This window comes from Anomaloglossus baeobatrachus, chromosome 1, assembly GCF_048569485.1.
Source record: "Anomaloglossus baeobatrachus isolate aAnoBae1 chromosome 1, aAnoBae1.hap1, whole genome shotgun sequence".
NCBI lineage: Eukaryota > Metazoa > Chordata > Amphibia > Anura > Aromobatidae > Anomaloglossus > Anomaloglossus baeobatrachus.
Genome location: NC_134353.1, coordinates 532,153,278 through 532,177,858, shown reverse-complemented (window position 1 = coordinate 532,177,858; position 24,581 = coordinate 532,153,278). Strand labels below are relative to the sequence as shown.

General features: G+C 45.0%; 1 protein-coding gene across 3 annotated transcripts in view; it reads left to right on the top strand.

Annotated features, from left to right (window-relative positions):
- Nucleotides 1-24,581, top strand: part of ADAMTSL1 (ADAMTS like 1) — a 483,577-nt gene that overhangs the window by 118,068 nt on the left and 340,928 nt on the right. For all 3 annotated transcript variants that reach the window (XM_075316452.1, XM_075316459.1, XM_075316466.1), the window contains exon 3: nucleotides 10,837-10,882. In XM_075316452.1, coding sequence (XP_075172567.1) covers nucleotides 10,837-10,882 — 46 coding nt within the window. The remainder of the gene's footprint in view (nucleotides 1-10,836; nucleotides 10,883-24,581) is intronic.

The window sequence follows — 24,581 nt, the reverse complement described above, 5'->3', positions numbered from 1 at the left end:
AAAGTAATTGGACAAGGGACTCTAAGGGCTGCAATTAACTATGAAGGCGTCTCCCTCGTTAACCTGTAATCAATGAAGTAGTTAAAAGGTTTGGGGTTGATTACAGGTGTGTGGTTTTGCATTTGGAAGCTGTTGCTGTGACCAGACAACATGCGGTCTAAGGAACTCTCAATTGAGGTGAAGCAGAACATCCTGAGGCTGAAAAAAAAGAAAAAATCCATCAGAGAGATAGCAGACATGCTTGGAGTAGCAAAATCAACAGTCGGGTACATTCTGAGAAAAAAGGAATTGACTGGTGAGCTTGGGAACTCAAAAAGGCCTGGGCGTCCACGGATGACAACAGTGGTGGATGATCGCCGCATACTTTCTTTGGTGAAGAAGAACCCGTTCACAACATCAACTGAAGTCCAGAACACTCTCAGTGAAGTAGGTGTATCTGTCTCTAAGTCAACAGTAAAGAGAAGACTCCACGAAAGTAAATACAAAGGGTTCACATCTAAATGCAAACCATTCATCAATTCCAAAAATAGACAGGCCAGAGTTAAATTTGCTGAAAAACACCTCATGAAGCCAGCTCAGTTCTGGAAAAGTATTCTATGGACAGATGAGACAAAGATCAACCTGTACCAGAATGATGGGAAGAAAAAAGTTTGGAGAAGAAAGGGAACGGCACATGATCCAAGGCACACCACATCCTCTGTAAAACATGGTGGAGGCAACGTGATAGCACGGGCATGCATGGCTTTCAATGGCACTGGGTCACTTGTGTTTATTGATGACATAACAGCAGACAAGAGTAGCCGGATGAATTCTGAAGTGTACCGGGATATACTTTCAGCCCAGATTCAGCCAAATGCCGCAAAGTTGATCGGACGGCGCTTCATAGTACAGATGGACAATGACCCCAAGCATACAGCCAAAGCTACCCAGGAGTTCATGAGTGCAAAAAAGTGGAACATTCTTGCAATGGCCAAGTCAATCACCAGATCTTAACCCAATTGAGCATGCATTTCACTTGCTCAAATCCAGACTTAAGACGGAAAGACCCACAAACAAGCAAGACCTGAAGGCTGCGGCTGTAAAGGCCTGGCAAAGCATTAAGAAGGAGGAAGCCCAGCGTTTGGTGATGTCCATGGGTTCCAGACTTAAGGCAGTGATTGCCTCCAAAGGATTTGCAGCAAAATATTGAAATTAAAAATATTTTGTTTGGGTTTGGTTTATTTGTCCAATTACTTTTGACCTCCTAAAATGTGGAGTGTTTGTAAAGAAATGTGTACAATTCCTACAATTTCTATCAGATATTTTTGTTCAAACCTTCAAATTAAACGTTACAATCTGCACTTGAATTCTGTTGTAGAGGTTTCATTTCAAATCCAATGTGGTGGCATGCAGAGCCCAACTCGCGAAAATTGTGTCACTGTCCAAATATTTCTGGACCTAACTGTATAAATTTAAAACCTAAAAATTGTGAAACCCTAAGGAGATGTGATGTGAAATCAAAACCAGGGATACACAAACTAAAAAAGGATCAGAAGAAATGTGTTGTCAAATACAAAATTAGTTTCTTGATACAAAAGGGTAAAACAAGTGTACGGTGGTGGCAAGGAAAGAATGGAAAACCCTTGCACAGATAAACAACCCGCAGAAATGCATGGAAATTAAAAAATGAAGTGTTTAACAAGTGGAAATTGTGGTTATTCACCTTTGACAGATTGCAAGGATCAAGTATTCTTTCAGAAAGCAAAGCGTTGATAAGCAAATGGCTCTATCTGTGCTACTGGGCAAAGTGGTATGTGTAAAGCAACTGTTTTATGTGTTTGGATCACTATGCACTAGACCCAGCTCTCTACAGTTACCATTTAAATCTGTATTTAGCGGCCTTGTGTTTTATTTTGTATTGTTTGTATTTAGTTTTTACTGAACTACATTAGAAGCAAATACAACTGGTTGCAGCCATTTGCATCAAACTTGTCTATAGTGAACTGCACCCTTGGTGTGCCTAAAACCTCTCTCTGGCCCAAGCCATGGTGAAACATAGAGACTTCTTTGCATCTCAAAGGGAATCTGTCAGTAACATTAAGTTCCCCCTCCTAAATCACATAAATGTAAATCCGTTAACACTTATATATCACTAGAGATTAGCATTTTCCTTAAGGTCCAGTCACACTAAGCAACTTACCAGCGATCCCAACAACGATAGGGATCGCTGGTAAGTTGCTAGGAGGTTGCTGGTGAGATGTCACACTGCAACGCTCCAGCGATCCCACCAGCAACCTGACCTGGCAGGGATCGCTGGAGCGTCGCTACACGAGTTGCTGGTGAGCTCACCAGCAACCAGTGACCAGCCCCCAGCGCCACGTGGAAGATGCTGCGCTTGGTAACTAAGGTAAATATCGGGTAACCAACCCGATATTTACCTTGGTTACCAGCGCACGGAGCTACACGTGCAGAGAGCAGGGAGCAGCGCACACTGAGCGCTGGCTCCCTGCTCTCCTAGTTACAGCACACATCAGGTTAATTACCCGATGTGTGCTGCAGCTACATGTGCAGAGAGCAGGGAGCAGCGCACACCGCTTAGCGCTGGCTCCTTGCTCTCCTAGTTACAGCACACATCAGGTTAATTAACCCGATATGTCCTGCAGCTACATGTGCACAGAGCAGGAGCCGGCACTGACAGTGAGAGTGGCGGAGGCTGGTAACAAAGGTAAATATCGGGTAACCAAGGACAGGGCTTCTTGGTTACCCGATGTTTACTGTGGTTACCAGCCTCCGCAGAAGCCGGCTCCTGCTGCCTGCACATTTAGTTGCTGCTGTCTCGCTGTCACACACAGCGATCTGTGCTTCACAGTGGGACAGCAACAACTAAAAAATGGCCCAGGACATTCAGCAACAACCAACGACCTCACAGCAGGGGCCAGGTTGTTGCTGGATGTCACACACAGCAACATCGCTAGCAGCGTCACAAAAGTTGTTCGTTAGCAGCGATGTTGCTAGCGATGTTGCTTAGTGTGACGGGGCCTTTAGCATGCGAATGAAGCGTTAAGTTCTCTAGACATCACAGAGCCCTTAAAAGGCCACTACCTCCCCAGGTTGTTTTCCTGAGTGGCACCGCACCTGCTTTCAGTCATAGAGGCATGGCCAGTGCGGTTTCAATCACCGCTCAGAACATAGTGAGTGGCATCTGTAATCACCCATCGGCACTTACTTACAATTGGCTTAACATTGCATCAGTGCAGAGGCCGCTGTCAGTCAGTGCTGGGGGCTCGATTACAGCCGCCGCTCACTATGGTCAGAGTGGTGACTGTTGTGAATGTTAGTTATGCTGTTGCTGCTGTGTGGCTCCCTCTTGTGGCCAGGAATGGTTTTGACAGAGACCAGGTGTTCTTGAGCAATGGGCATCTCCATTGATAACTCTCTGCCTATTTAAGCCTTGGCCTCCTGGCAGTCTGAGCCGGTTATCATTGTCTTGTAGCTCACCTGCCTTTTTATCCTACTTCTGACCACATCTACCCCAGATAAGCGCTTGGTTCTTTCTTAGTTGTTTAGTTCTTTTTGTTCTTATCTGTGTTTATCATTTACTGTGGCTATTGTCAGTTTATTTGCATGCAGGAATCTTCCCTCTTTGTTGCTTAGCTGGGAAGCTCTCTGCAGCTATGTTTGGAGTTTTGCTCCTATAAATCCATGTGTTTGTTTCTTCTTGAATTTGTAATTGTTCCTGTTTTTCTGTTCATTGATTTGACAAGAGCGCCTGATATAGGGCGGAGTACAGATCATGCGATCTGAAGACCTTTTTGTACTATCAGGTATTTGGGTTTTTGTAGCGTTTTTCTTTGGCCACCATCAGCCCCTTTTCTATCCTTTCCTATTTAGTTAGTGGGGCCTCACCTTTGCTAATCCTATCCTCCATCTGTGTATTGTATTTTCCTATATCACCGTAGTCTTTGAATGTGGGGGGCTTGCTATACGTTTGGGGGTGTACTCTGAGGCAGAGAGTTATTCATCCTTCCTTCCTTTAGGATAGCTAGTTTCTCCGGCTGGGTTCGCAGTGCATAGGATATTAGTTCACTCCTCAGCTACTTCTAGTGTTGGTGGTTAATAAGGGAATGGCGGCCAGATTAGTTGCCAATGCTCTTGTCACTTTTTTGCCAATGATACATTGTGATCTTTCATGGTTCCGGATCATAACAGGTGACTAAACCACGTCGGCCACGTCCCTATGAATACAAGCCCAAGACTGCCGGAAGGCATTAAGTTTATCTCCTTCCAGTAGCAGAGCTCTCAAGTGTGGTGGCCATATGGTATGAGAATGCTTTTAGCCTGAAGATTAGCTCCATATCTGCAGGTTAATAGCTTTTTTTTATGTGACCGGTTCCCTTTACATATCTGCATAGAATCAGTTTTTGATCTTACTGACAGAGAGCTTATAAAAAAATAACTATTTGTTTATAATATAGACCAATATTGATTCTAGCATTAAAATATGGTGTTCAATACTTTTTCACAATTTCAATAGTATTTTTTGACTATAGTTACTATGTAAATTATAGTTAAATCATTTTCTCTTCTTTGTCTTTTTATTATACCACTGAAACTTTTCATTGTTGTGCTATGACTTGGATTGGGGATGTCTTTCCCACTTAAGACGCTCTGGTAATGAGGCTCAACAGGAACTGGTTGACATTATAGCTCAGTCTAGACTCTAACCTGACTGAAGAACCCTAAACCTTAACCTACAATCATTTGACAGATATTGACAAACAATTCACAACTATAACTCAAACTTGGACGTCTACTCCTGTTTATAGCTCCATGCGGTAATGTGACCAGCATGAATTTGCTCCTTTTTACAGACTAAACAATGCTTCATGAAATACACCAAAACTTTTTTGGACTTTTTTTTAGAATTCAGTGCACATTTTAAATGGCTGAACATGTATCAAACGACTGTGACTGCACTGGCAGCAACTGGAAGACCCTAATTAGATTTTAGTAATGATTTACCATGGCTCCAGTGTCGACTGGTGATTTTTATATAGGCTAGTCATAAGTATATTTGTTAAAGTGAAAAACAAAGCTGTGCTGTGATGCTTCCAAAAACTTGTTAAAGGAGTGTGGTATAAATTCCTTTTCATGTAAATAGATTACATGGATTCTAAGCTTCACATACAGGTTATACAGCTGTAAAAGTGCAAAAAAAAAGGCAAAGTATAGGTAAAATCTCAAATGTAATGAATCAAAATGTATAGACTTAAGCGGGCTTTACATGCTACGATTTTGCTACAGCGATCTTGTTGGGGTCACGGATTTTGTGACGCACATCCGGCCGCTGTAGCGATCTCGTAGTGTGTGACTCCAAGGAGCGATTTTGGATCGTTGCAAAAACCTCCAAAATCGCTCCTCGTTGACATGGGGGTCCGCTCCCAATTATCGATACTATCGCTTTCCCGTTGTTGTTCCTCGTTCCTGCGGCAGTGCACATCGCTGTGTGTGACCCCCGTAGGAACGAGAAACATCTCCTACCTGCCGCCGGCCATAATGCGGAAGGAAGGAGGTGGGCGGGATGTTCGTCCCGCTCATCTCCGCCCCTCCGCTTTCATTGGGCGGCCGCTCAGTGACGTCACTGTGACGCCGAGCGGACCGCCCCCTTAGAAAGGAGGCGGTACGCCGGTCACAGCGACGTCGCTATGCAGGTATGTGTGACGCGGGTGCGCAATTTTGTGCGATATGCCCGTTTCGCACAAACAATGGGGGCGGGTCGCATGCTAGCGATATCGGGACAAATATTGCAGCGTGTAAAGCCACCCTTAGAAAATTCTAAAGAATACGATAGATAGTAATGAGGCAACTTTACATCCCAAGCAACAGAAAGACATAATTTGCATTATACTGATAGAGGCACATACTATGGGGTACGCATCTACTGGAGAGTGTAGAGCTTGTAGTATGTGTTAGGTGAATGTTCATGGAACCCTTCTGAGACCGTATCCCAGCAGACATTTTTGGGGAAGGTTGTATTTGACTCCTCTGATTTTTTTTTTAAACTGGATGTTCACTCTTTCACTGATGGCTGGTTCATACCAGCCACATGTAGGTATGAAGTTTTGTTTGTTTTTGGGAAAAAAAGAACCCTATTGGAAATGGTTGTTACAAATTTGTACCAAAAATGTATTTCTAAATCAACATTTATTTGTACATTTTGAAACTTAAGTCTTCCTAAAGTGAACGTAAGCAGGTTTTGTTTAACCTCATCTGAAAGCAGCATGATTTAACCGAAGAGACCCTGAATCCAACAATGTATCACTTAGATTACTGAATGCAGAAGTTGTGAGACAATCAGAGTCTTAAGATTTACAAATGCAGCAGAACTCAGAAGGTAACCTGCCCATACAGGCTCTCTATGTACAAAGTCTACATACAGTGAAGTACTAATCAGATGGGGGGTGTGGTCAGTCTAGTGTAGTCTGGCCAATAATAAATCCAGGTGATTAAACTTTCACTATAAGTAAACAACAGCACAGCAGGGTAATAAATGACACATCATTGAACTGTGTGTATCAGCCTCCATCTCCTGATGTCTTCAGATTACATAACAAAAACCTGCTAACATATTCCCTTTAAAAATACTTTCCATTCACGGAAAGGCGATTGTCTCTTTTGTCAGGGATAAACAAACTTAGACATATTTTGCTGCAGCACGTTTCATGCCCAATCCTAAGTTAAAATTCTCCATGAAATCCTAGTCAACTCCAATAGTTCCTCAATGGTCCAACAGCAATCTTCCAAAATGATAACTTTTTTGTCAAATTTCCTTTATTTCAGGCAGTCAATAGTGTAAGCTAAAAAAAATTAGCAAAATATTCAAAAGGTTGAACAACTGGTTGAAAAGAAAAATCACTGAAGCCAAATGCAGCCTTCCCCAGCAATGTTGTCTGGCATGCTGGTACAGAAGAGTTCACCAAGTAGTGGAAGCCTGTACTAAAAGCACCCTACCTTCCAGTAAATTATTCTTGCTTTTTTGGATACCCCCTCCTTTTGTATCTCCTGCCTGTCTTACAGTATTTGCAACCTTCCAAAAAAAATCTTTAATTTCTTACTACTCTATACATCACATCAAGTGAAGAACTATTCAAAAGGTTTTCCTAAATAAAAAAAGGGCAAGCTATTAATTTATGTTTCCAAGTGTCCAGGCGTCTAGTTCTGACTCAGGGTCATCAGATGCTGCCTTCAGGGATACTTTCTATTTTCTCAATTCATTGCTATCACCTGGCATCCGAGGTCTTTACCATTGAAAGGACCATCTCAGCTGCATAGAAATACATGCAGCTGGCCCGCTCCTGTCCAGTGGACGTGCCGAGTGATGTGATGCAAGACTCAAGCGAGTCACTCACAAGTGTGACTGCAGCCTAAAGGGTGCTTTACACGCTGCGATATCGCTAGCGATTGCTAGTGATGTCGCGAGAGATAGCACCCGCCCCCATCGTTTGTGCGACGTGGTGATCGCTGCCGTAGCGAACAATATCGCTACGGCAGCATCACACGCACATACCTGTTCAACGACGTCGCTGTGGCGTCACAAAAAGGCTGCCCAATAGAAGAGGAGGGGAGGAGATGAGCGGCCGGAACATGCCGCCCCCCTCCTCCCTTCCTCCTTTCTGGTGGACGCAGGTAGGATGATGTTCGTCGTTCCTACGGTGTCACACACAGCGATGTGTGGTGCCACAGAAATGACGAACAACCTGCGGAATGAAACACCATCGACATTATGATTAGGAGCAGCGTGTCAACGATCAACGATTTTTGCCGTTTTTGCGATCGTTGATCGTCGCTCCTAGCTGTCACATACTGCAATGTCGCTAACGACGCCGGATGTGCGTCACAAACACCGTGACCCCGACGATATATCGTTAGCGATGTCACAGCGTGTAAAGCACCCATAAGACTTTGCAATAGACCCATCACTAGGTGACCACAGCAGTATGGGAATGTTACCCACCCAAAAGCATTACTAAGATCTGTATGCATATTCATTGTCCTAATACTGTTCAGTATTGTATTTGTGTGGTTGCATTTTAGTGTCATGTAATACATTCCATAACATACTGTCTAATTTAGTTCTTTGCTATTTCTTTTTTAAGTGTAACTGCACTTTCCGGTAATGTTCCAGAAAAATCTGACATGTTTGTTTAAGACAGGGGTGGGGAACCTCCGGCCCGCGGGCTGCATGCGGCCCACCATGACCTTTTATGTGGCCCCCGGGCAGATTCCAGGGGGAGGCAGTGCTGATGCTGTCACCGCGGTCTTGCAGCCGCCGGCCCTTTAAATCCACACATTGCTGTTTGTGCTGCAATGTGTTCTCCTGTCGGCCAGTGCCAATTGTGGGCGGGTCCACAGCAGCCTCACAGCTTCCAGCCTTGTGTGTCCGCCCCCTGCCCTCCGGAGATCAGTGCCTGCCTTCTCCTTCTGATGCAGTGTGTCCGGCTCCTGCACTCCGGTGATGTGAATGCAATGTTGCTGTGAGTCCAGCGCCGACCCTCTGCTGCTATGTGCCCTGCCCAATGCTTTGTGCCTCCCCACACCAGTTCTGTAAACCTTCTCCCCCAGAGTTGCATGAAACTCTCAGCGCAGTGTGCCCCCCAATGTCCTGTGTGCACCCCCACACAATCCTATGTGCAGCCCATCACCCAGTCCTGTGTGCACCCCCCAGTCCTGTGTGCACCCCCCAGTCCTGTGTGCACCCCCCAGTCCTGTGTGCACCCCCCAGTCCTGTGTGCACCCCCCCAGTCCTGTGTGCACCCCCCCAGTCCTGTGTGCACCCCCCAGTTCTGTGTGCACCCCCAGTTCTGTGTGCACCCTCCAGTCCTGTGTGCACCCCCCAGTCCTGTGTGCACCCCCCCAGTCCTGTGTGCACCCCCCAATCCTGTATGCACCCCCCCAGTCCTGTGTGCACCCCCCAGTCCTGTGTGCACCCGCCAGTCCTGTGTGCACCCCCCCCAGTCCTGTGTTCAGCCCCTCCCCAGTCCTGTGTGCAGCCCCCCCAGTCCTGTGTGCAGCCCCCCCCGTCCTGTGTGCAGCCCCCCCATCCTGTGTGCAGCCCCCCCCAGTCCTGTGTGCAGCCCCCCCCAGTCCTGTGTGCAGCCCCCCCAGTGATGTCTGTGCCTCCCCCCAGTGATGTCTGTGCCTCCCCCCAGTGATGTCTGTGCCTCGCCCCCACTGATGTCTGTGCCTCCCCCCAGTGATGTCTGTGCCTCCCCCCCAGTGATGTCTGTGCCTCCCCCCAGTGATGTCTGTGCCTCCCCCCAGTAATGTCTGTGCCTCCCCCCAGTGATGTCTGTGCCTCCCCCCCCAGTGATGTCTGTGCCTCCCCCCCAGTGATTTCTGTGCCTCCCCCCAGTGATGTCTGTGCTTCCCCCCCAGTGATGTCTGTGCCTCCCCCCAGTGATGTCTGTGCCTCCCCCCAGTGATGTCTGTGCCTCCCCCCAGTGATGTCTGTGCCTCCCCCCAGTGATGTCTGTGCCTCCCCCAGTGATGTCTGTGCCTCCCCACAGTGATGTCTGTGCCTCCCCACAGTGATGTCTATGCCTCCCCACAGTGATGTCTGTGCCCCCAGCCCCTCCAGTGGTGTCTGTGCCTCCAGTTCCTCCAGTGGTGTCTGTGCCCCCAGCCCCGCGTGTGGTGTCTGTGCCCCCAGCCCCGCGTGTGGTGTCTGTGCCCCCAGCCCCGCGTGTGGTGTCTGTGCCCCCGGCCCCGCGTGTGGTGTCTGTGCCCCCAGCCCCATGCCCCCAGTTAATTAATTGCTTCACCCAATATAGCAGGGTCATTTAAACATTGATAATTTTGTGCGGCCCCCGAAGGTTGGTAGAAATTTCCAAATGGCCCCCGACAGAAAAAAGGTTCCCCACCCCTGGTTTAGGAGAACTAACACTGGCTGTGTATTGCTTGCATTATGAATTTTTTAGCAGTTTATACCTTACACTCTATGTGTTAATATTTTCTTTTTGCCTTGTTCTACCTCCAGCTTTCCCTCACCTTACTCTCTCCATAGACTTAAAGGGATTATTTGGTCTAATGTGACAAGCCTCTAGTGACTCTATGTGACTGTAGATTTGTGAGTCCTCCCAACCTACACACTACACACTGTGAGGATTCTCCAGTGTCAATGCCGGAAACGGAAGTCAAGTGTCCACAAGTATACAATATGCACACTACTGGGCAGAAACTAAATTGTTTCCAACCTTCTGCAATACACTTACATTGAACACCGGAAACAGTCTAGTCATATTTTGGCCCGGAATATGCATATTGCATACTTATTCCCTGTGGTGTCATCGGTGAATCCGCACAGTGCACACTACGAGTGATGTGGAGATTCACAAGTTTGCATTCACACGGATTACCTGCAGAATTGATGTTTTAGACCGGAGACGACTTTTAAAGCTCACAGCTGTAATCTCATCCCTCACTGAAGACAGATGTAGGCAGATTTAATCAGTTTTCATAATGAATATTCTGTGCAGGGAGATAAGGGTTTGTTTGATAAGTGGAGGAACAAGCATTTTTCTTTAATAAGATATATTACAAAGTTTTTTTATCTTTGCTTGTATAATTTAATTTTTGTGTAGCTGCTATGTAAGAAAATATGTAGAACAGAAAGGAGATAAACTGTGATAACCACATAAATTAAATTGTATATCGTTGTTATCCAATTTTCTTTGGACTTTGAGTACCTTGTATGTGAGAAAGACATAATTTAGGACCATATCCTACGTTTTGCTAAATATGTTAATATTGCTGAAATTTTATTAGGATGGACATACTCATTTTGAATATTTCTTACAGAAGCTGTGAAGGACGGAACATACGATATAGGACGTGCAGCAATGTGGTAAGCTAATGATTGTCTTTTCTATACTATTTTTCTAAAATGTTTTAACTTTCAGTTGCTTTGTAGAATTGGACTTTACCTACGGCCCCCTTCACATGTCCGTGATACACGTGCGTGTTTGGTCCGTTTCCGTATATACCGGAGACACGGCCAAACGTGCACCAATGTTAATCTATGATTGTGGTCACACGTGCGTTATTTCATTATGTCCGGGTGTGCGTGTCCGTGATCCGTATGTGTTTGCGTTTTGCACGGATGCATGTCCGTTATCTGCACGGAGCACTCACACGTGGACACAATGAAAGTCTATGGGTATGTGCACACACGTTAGTAAACACGTATGCATCTACCTATAGTCCGTGTCCGTTTGGTGTTTTTATTTCTAGTGATGTCGGCTATTCTTTCTATTTCTGTGTATGTCAGTCAATCTCACTGAGTCCGTCGGTCGGTCTCTCTGTCGGTCTCTCTGTCCCTCTCTCACAGTCTGTTGGTCAGTTTCCCCCCCCTCTCTCATACTTACCGTTCCCCGATCACCGGCGCGGCGCTGCACGGCATTCACACTGCTGCGGCGGCTTTTACTATTTTGAAAAAGCCGGCCGCTCATTAAACAATCTCCGATTCCCTGCTTTCCCCGCCCACCGGCGCCTATGATTGGTTGCAGTGAGACATGCCCCCACACTGAGTGACAGGTGCCTCACTGCACCCAATCACAGCAGCCGGTGGGCGTGTCTATACTGTGCAGTAAAATAAATAAATAAATAATTAAAAAAAAACGGCACCAGATAAAGCCATACGGCTGAAGGCTGGTATTCTCAGGATGGGGAGCTCCACGTTATGGGGAGCCCCCCACCCTAACAATATCAGTCAGCAGCCGCCCAGAATTGCCGCATACATTATATGCGACAGTTCTGGGGCTGTACCCGGCTCTTCCCGATTTGCCCTGGTGCTTTGGCAAATCGGGGTAATAAGGAGTTAATGTCAGCCCATAGCTGCCACTAAATCCTAGATAAATCATGTCAGGCGTCTCCCCGAGATTCCTTTCATGATTAATCTGTAAATTACAGTAAATAAACACACACACACCAGAAAAAAATCCTTTATTAGAAATAAAAAACACACACATATACCCTGGTTCAACAATTTAATCAGCCCGAAAAAGCCCTCCATGTCCGGCGTCATCCAGGATGGTCCAGCGTCGCATCCAGCTCTGCTGCATGGAGGTGACAGGAGCTGCAGAAGACACCACCGCTCCGGTCACCTCCACGCAGCAACTGAGATGAGAAGCGCGATCAGCTGAGCTGTCACTGAGGTTACCCGCTGTCACTGGATCCAGTAACAGCGGGTAACCTCAGTGACAGCTCAGCTGATCTCGCGGCTGTCTTCATTTGCCGCGTGGAGCTGTCGGGAGCGGCGACACCTTTCACCTTTCTGCTGCTATCGCATCCAACTCCTGGATTTCAGCTCAGTGCGCATGATCTTGGACTTTCGGTCATACGCACTATGAAGCCGGGTGTACGCATCCTGGCTTTAAACCCATGTAGTGCGCATGAACGAATGTCCGGGGTCATGCGCACTGAGCCAAAATCCAGGAGTCGGATGTGATGGCAGCAGAGAGTTGCGCATGACCATTCTTTGACGCTGTGCATTCATTAGCATGTTAACACGCCCACAGGGGCGTGCTGGCATGCTAAGGGGACTGACTAGCCAAGGAAACTAACGCCGTTGCAACTAGTCCATAGCTTCATCAGCATATTATAAAGGATCTTTAACAATACTTTTTCTAAAGATCCCTCTATCTACGCTGCTGTAGTCTGGGACTGCTAGACAGGGATTAGCAATATGCACCCAGAACTGCTCGAAGTTCTGGATGCATATGGCACTTGACAGGTTCATTTTTAAAAATCTGCCCATCTCTGTCACCCATTAGATGGCAATTTATTAATTTGCCACATATACAGTGCCTTGCGAAAGCATTCAGCCCCCTTGAATTTTTCAACCTTTTCCCACATTTCAGGCTTCGAACGTAAAGATAAAAATTATACATTTTATGGTGAAGAATCAACAAGTGGGACACAATTGTGAAGTTGAAGGAAATGTATTGCTTATTTTAAATTTTTGTAAAAAATAAAAAACTGAAAATTGGGGCGTGCAATATTATTCAGCCCCTTTAAGTTAATCCTTTGTAGCGCCACCTTTGCTGCGATTACAGCTGCAAGTTGCTTGGGGTATGTCTCAATCAGTTTTGCACATCGAGAGACTGAAATTCTTGCCTATTCTTCCTTTGCAAGTAGCTCGAGCTGAATGAGGTTGGATGGAGAGCGTTTGTGAACAGCAGTTTTCAGCTCTTTCCACAGATTCTCGATTGGATTCAGGTCTGGACTTTGACTTGGCCATTCTAACACCTGGATATGTTTATTTGTGATCCATTCCATTGTACATTTTTGCTGTATGTTTGGGATCATTGTCTTGTTGGAACACAAATCTCCTTCCCAGTCTCAGGTCTTTTGCAGACTCCAAAAGGTTTTCTTCAAGAATGGTCCTGTATTTGGTTCCACTCATCTTCCCATCAATTTTAACCATCTTCCCTGTCCTTGTTGAAGAAAAGCAGGCCCAAACCATGATGCTGCCACCACCATATTTGACAGTGGGGATGGTGTGTTTAGGGTGAGGAGCTGTGTTGCTTTTACGCCAAAGATATTGTTTGGCATTGTGCCCAAAAAGTTCGATTTTCATTTCATCCTACCAGAGCACCTTCTTCCACATGTTTGGTGTGTGGCTTGTGGCAAACTTTAAACAACACTTTTTATGGATATCTTTGAGAAATGGCTTTCTTCTTGACACTTTTCAATAAAGGCCAGATTTGTGCAGTGTACGACTGATTGTTGTCCAATGGACAGACTCTCCCACCTCAGCTGTAGATCTCTGCAGTTCATACAAAGTGATCATGTACCTCTTGGCTGCATCTTTGATTAGTCTTCTCCTTGTTTGAGATGAAAGTTTGTATGGATGGACGGGTCTTGGTAGATTTGCAGTGGTATGATCCTCCTTCTATTTCAATATGATCGCTTGCACAGTACTTCTTGGGATGTTTAAAGTTTTGAAAATCTTTTTAGAACCAAATCCGGCTTTAAACTTCTGCACAACAGTATCACGGACCTGCCTGTTGTGTTCCTTGGTCTTCATGATGCTCTCTGTGCTTTAAACAGAACACTGACACTATCACAGAGCAGGTGCATTTATACGGAGACTTGATTACACACAGGTGGCTTATATTTATCATCATCAGTCATTTAGGACAACATTGGCTCATTCAGAGATCCTCAATGAACTTCTAGAGTGAGTTTGCTGCACTGAAAGTAAAGGGGACGAATAATATTGCACGCCCTAATTTTCAGTTTTATATTGTTTACAAAAATTTAAAATAAGCAATAAATATCATTCACCTTCACAATTGTGTCCCACTTGTTGTTGATTCTTCACCATAAAATTAAATGTTTTTATCTTTATGTTTGAAGCCTGAAATGTGGGAAAAGGTTGAAAAATTCAAGGGGGCCGAATACTTTCGCAAGGCACTGTATCACTCAGAGGTTGATGCTCATCAGTGGAAGATGTAGAAAACCATCCAGATTCACTGCAAATAACACATTGTATAGTATTGTGATAAACCCTATTTATAAAATGCTTTTTGATTGTGTGTGTACTAAACTTCCAGTCTTTGTGTGATTTTGCTTTATAGCATCTACATTATTTTAGTTGATTTACAAGGTACAACAAGCTGACTTTTCTTTTTTTTTGGGAAGTATATGGAGGTATACATCAGCAGATACTGTACATTGGGCTATCCTCCCTCACATAGCCCCTGCAAATGAAAAAAACTGAAAGATGACAGTTCGTGAGAAACTAACTAGAATTCTTTCTTATAATGTTTAACATTCTACATACACAGCATTGCCGACCAGGAGATCTAATCCAGATCTTGTAAGGAAAAAAGCCAACCTCATATTTCACAACTATGCGGTGTCATTTTATTCCAGTGATATTATGCAGTTCAGTATATATTTGGAATAAATCTATTTAGCCCTGTGCTTTCTGATCCAAAATTACATTTTTATGGTCTCAGGAAACAACCCATGAACAATGCCACTTATTATTTACACAGTCGTTTCTCTTGCATTGCTTTGTATTGTGCTCTGGCAAAGTGACAAGAGCTGGGTATCTCGCAGTCAGGAGACTATACGTAAGAAGTTGTGAAGTTTTCTGAAACAGAATGCCACTACATGAACTCACATTATGCAAATGAGGCATAAATAGACTTTTAAATAGCCATAGAACAAAGTCTGGTGTAAAATGACAATAATGCATTTGTCCACTCCTATGTCTAATTGACGACACTATTATAGTCTCATTTATCAAAGTCATCACAGTACAAAGCCGGCAAGTCTTCCTTCCAGTGCTAATGTTTTAACAAGTGAATATAGGCAGTTTTCTAAAGCTGATAGTTTGGGAGAAATTCCATGTGTGCTGCTTCTTCCTATTTGTGCATGTGAAGTCTATCATGTTAAAGGGAATCTGTCACATGGGAAACTGCAATTTATCTACAGCTATAGGGTTAAACTGCAGGTAAATAATGTTACAATACTGCACAACCGCCATACAGAAAGTGTGGCTTCCTGTAGAAAATAAAGTTCTTTCTTCCTGGAAGCCGCCTAATTTCAGTTATAAGGGTTGTACAGGAAGCAGCGTCAGTCACGGCTCACTAAACTCTGAGCTGCATTTGTAAACACACCCCGGCACTTTGATTGTCAGCTCACTGTGCAGCGCTTCTGCAGAACTGGCTGTTAATCAAAGTGCTTACAAATGCCACTCAGTGTATAGGGAGCAGTGACTGAAACTGCACCTTGCACCACCCATATGACTGAAAGCAGGCAGCTCACAGAAAGACACACTTTCAGTACAGCAGCAGAGCAGCACTATAATGCTAATTAAAAGGCTTGCCCAACCTCAGCTAAAACCTTAAAGGTGACAAGAATTTTTGCAAAGTAATAAAATCAGACATGCTCATTTGCTTTAATTTTTGTGGATCCAGCCCAATCTGCTTTGGAGGTCTGCACCGGGACAGGAAAAAACAATAGTAATCTGACTGCTGAGGCCAGTGGTTGGCTTCATCGGTAAGGTGACTGCTGTATTTATTTATTGATCCAAGTTGCCAGATGAACAAAGAACATGTTGTTATTGCTTATTGTTCAAGCACAGAATACTGGTGCAACCTGCATTGAATCTATGAGGTATTGTTTAACCCCTTAACAACCTGAGACATATATACTGTATGTCCTAGGTCTTCCTTCCTCTCTTTGATGTGAGCTCATGCGGTGAGCCCACGTTTACCCTCACATGTCAGCTGATCTGATCAGCCAACATGTGCATCTAACAGGCACAGGTGGATCGGAGATAACCACTTACAGTGCCTACAAGTTGTATTCAACCCCCTGCAGATTTAGCTGGTTTGATAAGATGCAAATAAGTTAGAGCCTGCAAACTTCAAACAAGAGGAGGATTTATTAACAGATGCATAAATCTTACAAACCAACAAGTTATGTTGCTCAGTTAAATTTTAATAAATTTCCAACATAAAAGTGTGGGTCAAATATTATTCAACCCCTAGGTTTAATATTTTGTGGAATAACCGTTGTTTGCAATTACAGCTAATAATCGTCTTTTATAAGACCTGATCAGGCCGGCACAGGTCTCTGGAGTTATCTTGGCCCACTCCTCCATGCAGATCTTCTCCAAGTTATCTAGGTTCTTTGGGTGTCTCATGTGGACTTTAATCTTGAGCTCCTTCCACAAGTTTCAATTGGGTTAAGGTCAGGAGACTGACTAGGCCACTGCAACACCTTGATTTTTTCCCTCTTGAACCAGTCCTTGGTTTTCTTGGCTGTGTGCTTTGGGTCGTTGTCTTGTTGGAAGATGAAATGACAACCCATCTTAAGATCCTTGATGGAGGAGCGGAGTTTCTTGGTCAAAATCTCCAGGTAGGCCGTGCTATCCATCTTCCCATGGATGCGGACCAGATGGCCAGGCCCCTTGGCTGAGAAACAGCCCCACAGCATGATGCTGCCACCACCATGCTTGACTGTAGAGATGGTATTCTTGGGGTCGTATGCACTGCCATCCAGTCTCCAAATGTCACGTGTGTGGTTGGCACCAAAGATCTCGATCTTGGTCTCATCAGACCAGAGAACCTTGAACCAGTCTGTCTCAGAGTCCTCCAAGTGATCATGAGCAAACTGTAGACGAGCCTTGACATGACACTTTGAAAGTAAAGGTACCTTACAGGCTGGTCTGGAACGGAGACCATTGCGGTGGAGTACGTTACTTATGGTATTGACTGAAACCAATGTCCCCACTGCCATGAGATCTTCCCGGAACTCCTTCCTTGTTGTCCTTGGGTTAGCCTTGACTCTTCGGACAAGCCTGGCCTCGGCACAGGTGGAAACTTTCAAAGGCTGTCCAGGCCGTGGAAGGCTAATAGTAGTTCCATAAGCCTTCCACTTCCGGATGATGCTCCCAACAGTGGAGACAGGTAGGCCCAACTCCTTGGAAAGGGTTTTGTACCCCTTACCAGCCTTGTGACCCTCCATGATCTTGTCTCTGATGGCCTTGGAATGCTCCTTTGTCTTTCCCATGTTGACCAAGTATGAGTGCTGTTCACAAGTTTGGGGAGGGTCTTAATTAGTCAGAAAAGGCTGGAAAAAGAGATAATTAATCCAAACATGTGAAGCTCATTGTTCTTTGTGCCTGAAATACTTCTGAATACTTTAGGGGAACCAAACAGAATTCTTGTGGTTTGAGGGGTTGAATAATAAATGGCCCTCTGAATAAACTTTTCACAATTTAAAAAAAAAAATAAAAAAAGAAATAACATTCTTTTTTGCTGCAGTGCATTTCACACTTCCAGGCTGATCTACAGTCCAAATGTCACAATGCCAAGTTAATTCCGAATGTGTAAACCTGCTAAATCCGCAGGGGGTTGAATACTACTTGTAGGCACTGTATATTGCGCTGTCAAACTCTTACAGCACGATCTAACATGCTCTGATGGGGATCGCACTGTTCCCCACCACCGTCGGCAGTCCTGTGATGCAATCAAGGGGTGCCAATGGGTTGTAATGAGAGCGTGGGGTCAGCTGATAACCCCTGTCGCTGTCATGACTCAAGCATTCACAGGAATCGATCAGACAGTAAAGTCATAAAGACTCCTTAGGGGACTAGTTAACCCCTTCACGACCGCGGGCCGTAAAATTACGTCCTATTTTAACGTGACTTAACGACCAGGGACGTAATTTTACGGCCTAAACTTCATTTGATTGCCGTGGCCATAGCAACGGCTTTCAAATGATGTCCCCTGCTGTTTCTTACAGCAGGGGACCTTTGCTTGACCCCAGGGGGGGTGGCATCGCCACCCCCCATAGGCGATCGATGTGATTGGCTGTTCAAATCGGAACCGCCAATCACATTGATCACGCTGTTTTCGGCAAAAAAAATGCCAAAAATAGCGTGATCTTGTAAAATCCAGCTAGGACCGGAGCTGCAGCAGCTCCGATCATTGGCTGGAAGCAAGCAGACACCGTGGCCCCCCCCTGCAGCACTGATTGGAGCGATCGTGCAATGACGCGCAATCGCTCCAATCAGTGTGCAGTGGGGCGGTCTGATCTGCCGGTGGCCGCCCTCCCCAGGCCTCTGCTGGTCTGGGGACCCTCCCCCAACATGTCTGCAGCGTGCAGCACTGGCTGGTACTAGTGGTACCACGCCACTGCTGCTGCTGCCGCTGCTGTCACGTCACGTCGCAGGAGCAGGAGCGGTGAGTATTGTGCTCACCTTGCAGCCCCTGCGCGTGCCCCCCTGCGATCTGCCCCCCCCCCAGACATCCCGGTCTGCCCCCAGCATTCCCGATCTGCCCCCAGCATTCCCGATCTGCCCCCAGCATTTCCGATCTGCCCCCAGCATTTCCGATCTGCCCCCAGCATTCCCGATCTGCCCCCAGCATTCCCGATCTGCCCCCAGCATTCCCGATCTGCCCCCAGCATTCCCGATCTGCCCCCAGCATTCCCGATCTGCCCCCAGACATCCCAGTCTGCCGGCCTCCCCCGTGATCTCTATTCTGCAGCTCCTCCGGTATCTCCCTCCTCTGCTCTCCCCCTCCCCCTCTGCTGTCCCCCTCTGCTGTCGCTCTCCCCCTCTGCTGTCCCCCTCTGCTGTCCCTCTCCCCCTCTGCTCTCCCCCTCCCCCTCTGCTGTCCCCCTCTGCTGTCCCCCTCTGCTGTCCCCCCGACGTCCTCTTACCTGTCTTCACCGGCCGATCACATCTGCCTCCATCGCTGGGTCCTTCTTCCTGGGTCTTCTGCTGAGCTGTCCAACTTCCTGCCTGCTGGCTGCTGCAAAGCTGTTCCTCCTGCTAAACCTCTGGGTACTGTGAGTATAACTTTTTTTTTTTTCTTTTTTTCCTCTATCCCCTGTCAATTCTTACACCTCATGCATCCGTGTGTCCCGCCGAGCGCTGATCAGGGATGCAGATAACGTATCTGCATCCGTGGTCAGTTTTCGGCGGGACTTTTTTTCCCGTATTCCCAACGCTTTTTGTATTGCATCAGTCCGTGCGTCCCGCCGAGCGCTGATCAGGGATGCACATAACGGATCGGCATCCCTGCTCAATTTTTGGCGTGACAAAAAGCATCGGGGATACGGAAAAAAAAGTCACGCCAAAAATTGAGCAGGGATGCCGATCCGTTATGTGCATCCCTGATCAGCGCTCGGCGGGACGCACGGACTGATGCAATACAAAAAGCGTCGGGGATACGGAAAAAAAAGTATCGCATCTGTCCGTGCGTCCCGCTGAGCGCGGATCAACATCCCTGCTCAATTTTTGGCGTGACTTTTTTCCGTATTCACGACGCTTTTTGTATCGCATCCGTCCGTGCGTCCCGCCGAGCGCTGATCAGGGATGCAGATAACGGATCTGCATCCGTGTTCAGTTTTTGGCGTGACTTTTTTCCGTATTCACGACGCTTTTTGTATCACATCCGTCCGTGCGTCCCGCCGAGCGCTGATTAGGGATGCAGATAACTGATCGGCATCCCTGCTCAATTTTTGGCGTGACTTTTTTCCGTATTTGCGACGCTTTTTGTATCGCATCCGTCCGTGCGTCCCACCAAGCGCTGATCAGGGATGCACATAACGTATCTGCATCCATGGTCAATTTTTGGCGTGACTTTTTTTTTTTTACGTATCCCCGACGCTTTTTTTATCGCATCCGACCGTGCGTCCTGCAGCGGCCGATCAGTGCACTGCGTCTGTGCGTTTGAAAAGTCAAATGGCGCTCCTTCTCTTCTGAGCCCCGCCATGCGCCCAAACAATTACTTTCCACCACATATGAGGTATCTGCGTACTCAGGAGAAAATGCACAATACATTTTATGGTGCATTTTTTCCTGATAGCCTTGTGAAAAAAAAAGCTACCTAGTTGAAGCAACCGTTTTGTGGTAAAAAAAAAAATTTTTCTTTTCACGGCTCAACGCTATAAACTTCTGTGAAACCCCCAGGTGTTCAAAGTGCTCACCAAACATCTAGAATAATTATTTGAGGGCTCTAGTTTCCAAAATGGGGTGACTTGTGGGGGAGCTCCATTGTTTAGGTACCTCAGGGGGTCTTCATACCCCACATGGCGTCCGCTAATGAGTGCAGCTAATTTTGCACTCAAAAATTCAAATGGCGCTCCTTGCCTTCCGAGCACTGCCGTGTGTCCAAAGATTTGATTTCCACCACATATGAGGTATCTGCGTATTCAGGAGAAAATGCACAATACATTTTATGGTGCATTTTTTCCTGATAGCCTTGTGAAAAAAAAAGCTACCTAGTTGAAGCAACCATTTTGTTGTAAAAAAAATTTTTTTTCTTTTCACGGCTCAACGCTATAAACTTCTGTGAAGCCCCCAGGTGTTCAAAGTGCTCACCAAACATCTAGAACAATTATTTGAGGGCTCTAGTTTCCAAAATGGGGTCACTTGTGGGGGAGCTCCATTGTTTAGGCACCTCAGGGGGTCTTCAAACTCGACATGGCGTCCGCTAACAGGTGCAGCTAATTTTGCACTCAAAAATTCAAATGGCGCTCCTTGCCTTCCGAGCACTGCTGTGTGTCCAAACATTTGATTTCCACCACATATGAGGTATCTGCGTACTCAGGAGAAAATGCACAATACATTTTATGGTGCATTTTTTCCTGTTACCCTTGTGAAAAAAAAAGCTACCTAGTTGAAGCAACCGTTTTGTGGTAAAAAAAAAATTTTTTTCTTTTCACGGCTGAACGCTATAAACTTCTGTGAAGCCCCCAGGGGTTCAAAGTGCTCACCAAACATCTAGAAAAATTATTTGAGGGCTCTAGTTTCCAAAATGGGGTCACTTGTGGGGGAGCTCCATTGGTTAGGCACCTCAGGGGGTCTTCAAACCCGACATGGCGTCCGCTAATGAGTGCAGCTAATTTTGCGTTCAAAAATTCAAATGGCGCTCCTTCCCTTCCGAGCTCTGCCGTGCGCCCAAACAATTGATTTTTACCACATATGGGGTATCAGCGTACTCAGGAGAACATGCACAATAAATTGTATTGTGTGCTTTCTCTTTTCTCCCTTGTAAAAATGAAAATTTTATGGCTAAAGTAACATTTTTGTGTTAAAAAGTAATATTTTCATTTTTTCCTTCCACATTGCTTTGGTTCCTGTGAAGCACCTAAAGGGTTAATAAACTTCTTGGATGTGGTTTTGAGCAGTGTGAGGGGTGTAGTTTTTAGAATGGGGTCACTTTTGGGTATTTTCTGTCACCTAGGCCTCTCAAAGTCACCTCAAATGTAATGTGGTCCCTAAAAAAAATTATTTTGTAAATTTTGTTGGAAAAATGAGAATTTGCTGATGACCTTTGACCCCTTCTAACTTCCTAACGGAAAAAAAATTTGTTTCGAAAATTGCGCTGATGTAAAGTACACAAGTGGGAAATGTTATATAGTAACTATTTTGTGTGACATATCTCTCAGATTTATGGGCATAAATTTTCAAAGTTTGAAAATTGCGAAATTTTCAAAATTTTCGCCAAATTTCCTACATTTTCACAAATAAACGCAAAAAATATCGGCCTAAATTTACCACTGACATGAAGTACAATATGTCACGAAAAAACAATCTCAGAATCGCCAGGATCCGTTGAAGCGTTCCAGAGTTATAACCTGTCAAAGTGACACTGGTCAGAATTGCAAAAAATGGCCCGGTCATTAGGGTGTTTTAGTGGCCGGGGGTGAAGGGGTTAAATCAATGAAAAATGTTAAAAAAAAAAAGTTTTTAAAAGCTGAAAAAAAATAAAAAATAAAAGTTCAAATCACCCCCTTTTTGCCCCATTGAAAAGAAATCTATAAAAAAATACACATATTTGGTATTGCTGTGTTCAGAAATGCCTGATATATAAAAATATAAACTCAATTAATCTGATCGGTAAAAGGCGTAGCAAGAAAAAAAAATAAAAACACCAGAATTAAGTTTTTTTGGTCGCTGTAACATTGCATTAAAGCGAAATAACAGGCAATTAAAAACATTGCATCTACCCAGAAATGGTATAAATAAAGATATCAGCTCAAGACACAAACAATAGGTCATCACTGAGCTCCAGATCCCAAAAAATGAGAATGCTACAGGTCTCGGAAAATGGCGACAAAAGCGCAATTCTTTTTTTGACAAACTTCAGAATTTTTTTTCACCCCTTAGATAAAAGAAAAACTATAGATGTTTGGTATCTACATAATGACCTAGGGAATAATATTTCCAGGTCAGTTTGACCATGTAGGGAACATGGTAAATAAAAAACCTAAAAAACAATCGTGCAATTGCACTTTTTTTTTTCAAATGTCACTGCACTTGGAATTTTTCCCCGTTTTCCAGTACAAAAATACAACTCATCCTGCAAAAACAAGCCCTCACACGGCAATATTGATGGAAAGATAATACAGTTATGGCTCTTGGAAGAAGGGGAGGAAAAAACTAAAACATAAAATCGCCCAGTAGGTGAAGAGGTTTAGGGAGTATGCCTGATTTTTTTTTTTTTTCGCCTTTCCTGCCACCTTTTCATTTTTATTTTAACAACTCCTTTAAGGCTATGTTCTTAATGTAGGCATTTATGAAGTATACATAGCTCTTTCTCTCTAAAGAAAGGGTAACATACCTTCTTAGCCAACTCTCCCCACTTCCAACCAAAATCTGCCTTAAAAATTGTACATGTGATTGCAGCCTGGAGCATTATCTGGTCTGGAGTTCAGCTCTTTACCAATAGCAGAGTCTGCAAGGGTAAAATTATTTTAAAAGTAAGAGATAATTTTATATATTTTCCATCTCTAGAAAAAAATTCTATCACACATTGTTTTTTTTTTCACAAACACTAACTCAATAGGCCCAATGAGCCACAGCTTTTTTCACAGCTCAAATTAAATGATTTAGTCAGGGACTTGGACTTTCTTAAATATTCTGCAGAACATTTAGGCTCTAGACTAAGGGGTACTTTGCACACTACGACATCGCAAACCGATGCTAGCGATGCTGAGCGCGATAGTCCCCGTCCCCATCGCACATATGATATTGTGTTATAGCTGCCGTAGAGAACATTATCGCTATGGCAGCTTCACACGGACTTACCTGCCCTGCGATGTCGCTCTGGCCGGCGATCCGCCTCCTTAATAAGGGGGCGAGTCGTGCGGCGTCACAGCGACATCACACGGCAGGCGGCCAATAGAAGCGGAGGCGCATAGCCGGCGTGAGCCGCAGGATGCACGTAGGAGATGTTCCTCGTTCCTGCGGCTTCACACACAGCAATGTATGCTGCTGCAGGAACGAGGAACAACATCGTAACATCGGTCCTTCCAAAATTATGGAAATGACCGATGCTACACCGATGATACGATTTCGACGCTTTTGCGCTCGTTAATCGTATCAAAAAAGATTTACACACTCCGATATCGACAGCGACGCCGGATGTGCGTCACTTTCGATTTGACCCCACTGACATCGCAGCTGCGATGTCATAGTGTGCAAAGTACCCCTAAAGGAAAAGAACCTGCTGGCTCCTGGTACCTGTTTTACATGGCACAGAAGCAGAGAAAAAAAAATGAATCCCATACTTTTCTCAAGACGGTGCTCTAGTGTATTGCAGTGATGTCCCTGAGCTGATGGAAAAATGTAACATTGAGTGCAATGTGAGTGAGTGGAGACTATTGATTCATCAAAAGAAAAGTCTAAAAGCTGTGCTACTGCACATTGGCAGCAAGTGTGCTTCAGCTACAGTGCCTTTGGTGCAGTCTATGCACTTGAGGCAAAGCTATGAGAATTTAGACTTTATTCCCAAGAAACTTAACTACGAGGATCAAAGATGGTCAATTGTGGTGATCTGAAAGTTCTCTCTTTGCTCCTTGGGCAGCAAGTGGGGTTCACTTTTTTCTACTAATTGTATTAAAATTGTTAATTGGGAATACTGTTGAATTATTTTGATAATAGCACCTTAACAGTTTGTTCATATGTGTGTGTTTTTGGCACCTTTTTTCTACTAATTATAATAAAATTGTTCATTGGGAATACTGTTGAATTATTTGGATCCATGGTGTACCCATGCTTTTTGTGT